Source organism: Aedes albopictus, chromosome 1, assembly GCF_035046485.1.
Source record: "Aedes albopictus strain Foshan chromosome 1, AalbF5, whole genome shotgun sequence".
NCBI classification, from domain to species: domain Eukaryota; kingdom Metazoa; phylum Arthropoda; class Insecta; order Diptera; family Culicidae; genus Aedes; species Aedes albopictus.
The window spans coordinates 142938537-142947381 of NC_085136.1; the positions used below are offsets into that span (position 1 = coordinate 142938537).

At 44.0% G+C, this 8845-nt stretch overlaps 1 protein-coding gene across 1 annotated transcript; it reads left to right on the plus strand.

Moving 5' to 3' along the window:
• The first annotated feature begins 5471 nt into the window (after positions 1-5471).
• LOC109421811 (general odorant-binding protein 99a) lies at positions 5472-6199 on the plus strand. Its single transcript, XM_019696363.3, has 2 exons — positions 5472-5630; positions 5693-6199. Exons 1-2 carry the CDS (start codon positions 5592-5594, stop codon positions 6068-6070), a joined length of 417 nt encoding a protein of 138 aa, XP_019551908.3. The 5' UTR covers positions 5472-5591; the 3' UTR covers positions 6071-6199.
• The last annotated feature ends 2646 nt before the right edge of the window (positions 6200-8845 follow it).

Sequence of the window (8845 nt, forward strand, 5' to 3'; positions counted from 1 at the left end):
GGAATTGCTCCTGAAATTTATTCAAGAATTTCTCCTCCAGGAAATCCCCCAGGCATTCCTACAGGGGTTCTTCTACGATTTCCACCAGAAATTTCCCCTAGGATTCGTCTAGGGACTCCTCTAGGGATTCCTAGGCGAAATTCCATCAGACATTCCTCCAGAAATTGCTCCATGCATTTCTCCAGGAGCGAATACAGGAATTTTTCCAGGGTCTCCTCCAGGAATACCTCCAAGAATTCCTCTGGGAATTACTCTACAAATTTCTCCAGGAATTTCTGCTGGAATTGATTCAGTAGTTTATCCAAGAATTTCTCCAGAAATGTCTACAGCAAATCCTCCCGGAATTTCTCCAAAAGTCCAGGAATTCCTTTAAAATATTTTTCCTGGAATTTCTCCAGAAATCCCTGCAGGATTTTTTTCCAGGGATTCCTTCAGGCATTCCTCCAGGGATTCCTCTACGTTTTCCATCAGGAATTTCGCCTATGATTCGTTCAGGGACTCCTCTAGGGACTCCTCTAGGGATTCCTCTAGGAAATCATCCAAGAATTTATCCATGAATTCCTTCACGAATTTCTCCCGGGATTCCTCCCGAGCTTCTTTTTGTTTTTTTCCAAGGATTCCTCCAGTAATTTGTCCAGGAATTTCTTATCCAGATTCGAGCAAATTACCACTAACTATGCAGATGAATATGCAGTCGGATTTGCCTCGGATATCCTCCAGGGATTCCTTCAGAAATTCTTCCTGATATCTTCCCAGGAATTGCTCCTGAAATTTATCCAAGAATTTCTCCTCCAGGAAATCCCCCAGGAATTCCTCCAGGGGTTCTTCTACGATTTCCACCAGAAATTTCCCCTAGGATTCGTCTAGGGACTCCTCTAGGGATTCCTAGGCGAAATTCCATCAGACATTCCTCCAGAAATTCATCCACGCATTTCTCCAGGAGCGAATATAGGAATTTCTGCAGGGTCTCCCCCAGGAATACCTCCAAGAATTCCTCTGGGAATTACCCCACAAATTTCTCCAGGAATTTTTGCTAGAATTGGTTTAGAAATTTATCCAAGAATTCCTCCATAAATTCCTACAGAAAATCCTCCCGGAATTTCTCCAAGAGTCCAGGGATTCCTTTAAAAATTCTTCCTGAAATTTGTCCAGAAATCCCAGCAGAAATTTTTCTAGGGATTCCTTCAGGGGTTCTTCTACGGTTTCCACCAAAAATTTCGCCTATGATTCATCCAGGGACTCCTCTAGGGATTCCCCTAGGAATTGTTCAAGGAATTTATCCATGAATTCCTAAACGAATTTCTCCCGGGATTTATTTACCAAGGATACCTCCGGTAATTTATCCAGGAATTTCTTATCAAGATTCGAGCTTATTACCACTATTTCGTTAAGCATAAATAAGCAGATGAATATGCCGTTCGACTTGCCTCAGATATCTTCCAGGGATTCCTTCAGAAATTCTTCCTGATATTTCTCCAGGAATTGCTCCAGAAATTTATCCAAGAATTTCTTCTCCAAGAAATCTCTCAGGAATTCCTCCAGGGATTCTTCTACGATTTTCGCCAGGGACTTCGCCTAGGATTCTTCTAGTGACTCCTCCAGGGATTCCTCCAGAGTTCCCCCGTGATTTCGCCTAGGATTCCTCCAGAGACTCCTCTAAGGATTTTCTATGAATTCCTCCAGGAATTACTGCATGCCTTCCTCCAGGCATTCCTCCAGGAATTGCTCCAGTGTTTTTTCCAGCATTTGCTTGAAGGATTCCTGCAGGAGTTCTTCCAGTTATTTCTCCTCGAATCTCTTCAGAGATTCCTTCAGAGCTTCCTCCAGAAACTCCTCCAAAGATTCTTCCAGGAATTTCTCCAGAACTCCTTCCAGGAATTTCTCCAGAAATCCATCCAGGAATTTATCTAGGCATATCTTCTGACATTTCTCTAAGGATTCCTCTCAAATTTTTTTAGGGGTTCCGACAGAAATTTCTCCAAGAATTCATTCAACGATTCCTCCAGAAATTCCTTCGTGTATTCCTTTAGAAATTCCTCCAAGCATTCCTCTTGGATTTTTTCCAGGAATTTCTTTTGGAATTCTTCCCGAGTTTCGTCCAAAAATTTATCCGGTACTTCCACTAGAAATTCCTTCTGATTTCCTACAAGGATTCTTTCAGGAATTCTTCCAGAAATTCCTCCAAAGTTTACTCCAGAAATTTCTCCGGGAAATCCTCAAAAGATTTCTTTAGAAATTTCTGTAGGAGATTGTCCAGGGCTTTCTCCAGGAGATTAGTTTAAGAATTTCTCCAAGAATTTCTCCAGAAATTCCTCCAAGGATTCCTCTAAGATTTCCTCCCAAAATTCCTCAAGGAATTATTCCAGGAATTTCTAAAAGGAGTTCTTCCATAATTCCTTTAAGCATTTCCCCAGGAACTCATCTATGACTTCCTCCAGGCATTCCTTCAGAAATTCCTCCAGGGACTACTCCTAGAACTCTAAGGGTGTTTCTACGAATCCCCTTAGAAATTTCTCCATGGATTTCTCCAGGGTTTCCTCCAGAGATTTCTCCAAAAATTCGTCTAGAAATTCTTTCAGGAATTTCTCTAAGGATTCCTTCTGATATTCCTCCAGGCATGCCCCAAGAGGTTTGTTAAGAATTTTTCCAGGAATTTCTCCCACTATTCCTCTAGAGATTCCTTCAGGAATTCTTCCAGGGGTTGCTCGAGGAAGTCCTGCACGGAGTGCTTCAGGAATTTATACAGGAATTTCTCCAGGAATTCCTCCAAGGGTTCTTCCAGGGTTTCATCCTGGGTTTCCTAAGGGATTCCGCCAGGAATTCGTCCAGATGTTCTTCCAAGCATTCCTTTAGGGGTTTCTCCAGGGGTTCTTTCAGGATTTCTCCAAGAATTCCTCCAAGGATTTCTACAGATTTTTTTTTTTCAATGATCCCTTTAGAAATTCCTCAATAAATTTCTTCCAAAATTTCTCCGGACTCCTACAATTTCGCTAGGGATTCCTCCACGAATTTATCTAGGGATTCCTTCAGGGATTTTCTCAGGAATTCCTCTTGTTATTCCTTCAGAAACCTCTCTCGGGATCTCTTTAAAAACATTCAGGGGTACCTTAAACAACTGCATAAATCCTGAAGTTTCATATTACCTAGAGATTTTCAAAAACTACCTCAAGGATTTCTTGAGTAATTTATCCAGCGATTTGTATCAGAATTCTTTCAAATCGATGCATACAGCAGTCAGCAAGCTCTCCAAGAAAGGAATTCAGGAATTCTTTCACAATTATCTCCAAGATATCTATTAGGAGTTCAGCGACGGGTGTGTTCAGGAATCCATCAATGAATTCCCTCGAGAATACCCCCTACAGCTCATGCAATGGAATTCCTTCAGAAATTCGTCCAGAGATTCGTGTTTTTTCTCCAAGAAATCCTCTAAGAAGTTATCGATTGATTTTTCCAAAAACTCCTCCAGAGATTCCTCTAGGAGTTTCTCCAAGAATGTTTCGAAAGCCAAGAGTAAGCAACACGCTGATTGGTGTAAAACAGGCTTGCTTTTTCAACGTTTTGTACACAACTCACCTAACAATCACTCATTTAACAAGCACCTTTACGGCGAATTGATTCAGCATGATGCTGAATAACATTTGGATAATTTTCAGGCTATGTTGTAAAGGAATTACTGTGAGTCGAATAAAAAACTTATTAAACTCATGAAAAGTGTTTTAAATTATCATTGTTAATACCAATACGAAAAGTTGAGCATTGGCTACCTTTTCAATTGAAATAGCATTTGTACAGTAATGTGAATAGCATAATTTTAGTTCAGCTATTCTTACAATTATAAAGCAACAATTCAGCATGCATGCTTGTTTGCGGCTGGCGATTGTTAGTTGGGCGATCCAGGTGTTGCAATACGAGCAGTTGCAAAAATGGGCCTGAGTATCACCTAAGGATTGTTTCAGATATTCCTCCAGGAATCCCTCAAGAAATTTGTTAAGAAATTTCTTTAGGAATTTCTCCCAGAATACCTCTAGAGATTCCTCCAGGAATTCTTCCAGGGATTGCTCCATGAAATCTCCCAGGGAATGCTCCAGCAATTTATACAGGAATTTTTCCAGGAATTCTTCCAAGGGTTCTTCCAGGGTTGCATTCAGGGTTTCCTAAGGGATTCCGCCAGGAATTCATCCAGAAGTTCTTCCAGGTATCTCTTCATGGGTTTCTCCAGGGGTTCCTCCAGGATTTCAGCAAGATTTCTTCCAAGGATTCCTACAGCAAATTTTTCGAAGGATTCTTTTAGAAATTCCTTAATAAATTTATTCAAAAATTTCTCCGGATATTCCTCTTACAATTTCGCTAGGGATTCCTCCAGGAATTTATCCAGGAATACCTTCAGGGATTTTTCAGAAATTCCCTAAAAAATTGCAAAAAAATCTGGAATTTCATATTACCTAAAGATTTTTTAGAACTACCTCAAGGATTTCTTGAGTAATTTATCCAGCGATTTGTATTAGAATTCTCTCAAATGGTTGCATTCAGCAGCCAGGAAACTCTGCAAGAAGTCATTCAGGAATTCTTTCACAATTATTTCCAAGATATATATATAAGGAATTCAGCGACGGGTGTGTTCATCGATGTATTCCCTCGAGAATACCCCCTACAGCTCATGCAATGGAATTGCTTCAGAAATACGTCCTGAGATTCTTTTTTCTCCAAGAAATCCTTTAAGAAGTTATCCATTGATTTTCCCAAGAACTTCTCCAGAGATTTCTCTAGGAGTTTCTCCAGGAATGTTTCGAAAGTCAAGGGTAAGCAACACGCTGATTTGTGTAAAACAGCCTTGCTGTTTCAACGTTTTGTACACAATACAACAGCGTGAATGCTGGAAAGTCATTAATGCTTGAGGAAACTAATGTTATAATATTTAATTTCTTCGTGTTGCGTTTAGTTATGAAAGCTAGCACGTATTATCTAGAAACAATTTGCTAAGGCTGCTCGACCACCTTTAATCCCTTGACCGAAAAACTGACTACGCCCTTGGTCACCGGCCTAACTCCATCCAACAGTCCGAGATTACTTTGGTTCCTAGATGAACCAAACATTTGGTTGAAATCCTATTAAATAAAGACAAATAAATAATACTTTGGTTCCATATATTCTCAACTTTCAGAGTAGTTTGCGAGTTTGGTTCAATTTGCTGCAAATTCAATCTCAGATTTAATGTTGAATGTTAACCAAATAAAAATTGAGCATCCCAACTATCGCTCCTCATTCCTACGGTTCCCTTCGTGATTATCAGCGCTTCGGGAAGCATTACTTTCTCTCTCTATGTGAATAAGTTTAAATTGAAGTACCGCACCACACACAAAAGGTAGACCATGACGAATGCCGGCGATGCGATGCACCACCATATGATCGTATGTTTGGGCTCAGAATTATCAACGTAGTCACATAGGACGCCATCCATAGTGGCGTGGGTTCGGATCGATATAAAAGCAACAGGCCCGACCACTACTCGGCATCAGTTCCAATTTCTTCTTGACACACCGTTGATCGTCGCACATACCTTCGGGAGTCTCCCTAATACACCAAGCATCAAGATGAAACTATTCATTGCCGTATTCGCTGTGATCGCAGTGGTAAGTATTCTCTGGAAACCGACAGTACACACAGTAGATTCACAATTCCCCCGTTGAAACAGGCCGCTGCCGACTTTACCGTGTCCACCACGGAGGATCTGCAACGCTTCCGCAACGAGTGTGTCTCGTCGCTAAGCGTACCCGCCGACTACGTGGAGAAGTTCAAGAAGTGGGAGTTCCCCGAGGACGACACCACCATGTGCTACATCAAGTGCGTGTTCAACAAGATGCAGCTGTTCGACGACACCGAGGGACCCCTGGTTGACAACCTGGTGCTGCAGCTGGCCCATGGCCGCGACGGCGAGGAGGTCCGCACCGAAGTGATGAAGTGCGTGGACAAGAACACCGACAACAACGCCTGCCACTGGGCGTTCCGCGGATTCAAGTGCTTCCAGAAGAACAACCTGTCGCTGATCAAGGCTAGCATCAAGAAGGATTGAGGGAACTGGGCGGTTGCAGATGTTGCATAGACTGCGGTGATATTGTGAGTGTGCAGTTGAGCAGTAAGAGTGTGCAGTTGTATGCGAAAAGGAAAATTTATAAATAAAGTGATTTTGTTGATAAGATTACTGAAAGCAGTGTTTATATTAGTGGTAAAAATAATTGATCGTTATTATTGATTTTGAAATCATGGATTCTCATTGATACATTCACCTTTAGGTGCTCGTGATCATCTAAGTTTTTGCCTTGACTTGATAGAAAGGCAACTTTATCGTGAAAGTTGTAGATGAAAATTCTATTTACATCTTTCAATGCTGTACAGATATGGTGGCGCAAAGGGTTTCCGTGAAAGAGCATTATCCTGGACGAATGTCCGCGATCGTCTTGACTTGTTGCCAGATCGAATTCTCATATCGACTTCTTGTATTTAATCTGTTATTCTATTCTGTGCCACCATCAGTCTTTGGATCTGTTGTTGCTGCGCTGTCCTGATGGGTTCCCGTCTATTGCTTGTTTACAAATTTCGTTTCCACCTCTACATAGAGTACAGTCGTCCCACCTCCACTTTCGATCCCAAACTACCGTTTTGATGTCACCGTGCATGCATGACAAAATGCGGGCAGATGCTAATGAAAACCTGTTGCCACTGAATGTTCGCAACTGATACTTCACCTTGATACCTTGTTGGCTACAAAACAACTTTCCTCCAATGCCGAGCGTATAGTAGAGCACCATCTTCGTCGGTCTTGGGTGATGTTTTTCCAGTTATTTCCAACGTGTAGGGATCGTAGGGCTGCAAAACGGTGAGTCGATAAGGAGAGCGTCCAATATAGCTCTGGTCCTCACAAGTTCCTACCTCATGCTTCCACGGGTCAAGCGATGACAAAGACCGCCAGCTAAGAGTTGTGTGCTTAGCTGGTAGTGCAGCCTGGGCACTGTTGTCCTTCTGACTTCAGCTAGATTGAGGAGGTACGATCCGAGTGTCTGTTCACCAAGGAGGTGCGGCTCAAACAGCGTCTGTTCTGGCATCCAGCGGCTGAGTAAGAAACGCTGCACCACGCCCAGCTAGATCCAAGGTGGTAGCCCCATCAGCGTGGTCGTCCCAGTGTTGGTTGGGACGTTAAACAGAACTGGCACGATGGCCCTCCGGCGAGACAGGAGTGTTGGCGTAGGCCCAATAAGCCACCCGTAAAAATCCCCATTGCGAAAAACATAGGAGAAAATACGACTCGATACAATCGGCAAAGACCCACGCGACGAAATAAGGACTACGATTGGAAACTTGGAACATGGAATTGCAAGTCACTAGGTTTCGCAGGATGTGACAGGATAATCTACGACGAACTACATCCCCGCAACTTCGACATCGTGGCGTTGCAGGAACTTTGTTGGACTGGACAGAAAGTGTGGAAAAGCGGGCATCGAGCGGCTACCTTCTACCAAAGCTGTGGCACCACCAATGAACTGGGAACAGGATTTATAGTGTTGGGCAAGATGCGACAACGTGTTATCGGGTGGCAGCCGATCAACGCAAGGATGTGCATGTTGAGAGTTAAGGGCCGTTTCTTCAACTACAGCATCATCAACGTCCACTGCCCACACGAAGGGAGACCCGATGACGAGAAAGAAGCGTTCTACGAGCAGTTAGAGCAAACATACGATGGTTGCTCGCCGCGTGACGTGAAAATCGTTGTCGGCGACATGAACGCGCAGGTAGGAAGGGAGGAATTGTACAGACCGGTAATCGGGCGAAACAGCCTGCACGCCGTATCGAATGATAACGGCCAGCGATGCGTAAACTTTGCAGCCTCCCGTGGTATGGTAGTCCGAAGCACCTTCTTCCCCCGCAAAGATATCCATAAAGCCACCTGGAGATCACCCGATCAACAAACAGAAAATCAAATCGACCACGTTCTAATCGACGGTAAATTCTTCTCGGATATAACCAACGTCCGCACATACCGCAGTGCGAATATAGATTCGGATCACTACTTAGTCGCTGTATGCATGCGCTCAAAACTTTCGACAGTTATCACCACGCGTCGAAGTCGAACGCCGCGGCTCAACATCGAGCAACTTCGTAACGGAGAAGTGGCTCAAGACTACGCGCAGCAGTTAGCAGTGGCCCTACCTACGGAAGAGCAGCTTGGCGCAGCTACACTTGAAGATGGCTGGAGGGACATCCGATCCGCCATAGGTAGTACCTCGGCTACAGCACTAGGCTTCGCGACTCCGAATCACAGAAACGACTGGTACGACGGCGAATGTGAACAGTTGAAAAACGAGAAGAATGCAGCATGGGCGAGAATGCTGCAACACCGTACGAGAGCGAATGAGGCACGTTACAAACAGGCGCGGAACAGGCAGAACTCAGTCTTCCGGATGAAGAAGCGCCAGCAGGAAGAACGAGATCGCGAAGCGATGGAAGAGCTGTACCGCGCTAAGGACACACGAAAGTTCTACGAGAAGCTGAACCGCTCGCGCAGAGGCTTTGTGCCACAAGCCGACATGTGCCGAGATAATCACGGGAATATTCTCACGAGCGAGCGTGAGGTGGTCGAGAGGTGGCGGACGCATTACGATGAGCACCTCAATGGCGACGTTGCAAGTACCGAAGGTGGCGTGGTAACAGATCTAGGAGTATGTGCACAGGACGAAAGACTTCCGGCCCCTGACCTTCAAGAGATTGAGGAGGAGGTTGGCCGGTTGAAAAACAACAAAGCCGCTGGAGCAGATCAACTACCAAGCGAGTTTCTAAAATACGGTGGAGAAGC

What these genes read in the sequence shown, in the direction of transcription:
- LOC109421811 (XM_019696363.3), top strand. Translation starts at nt 5,592, where the DNA reads ATGAAACTATTCATTGCCGTATTCGCTGTGATCGCAGTG. An exon ending in TATTCGCTGTGATCGCAGTG is followed by an intron (nt 5,631 to 5,692) that starts GTAAGTATTCTC and finishes CCGTTGAAACAG; the next exon opens with GCCGCTGCCGACTTTACCGT.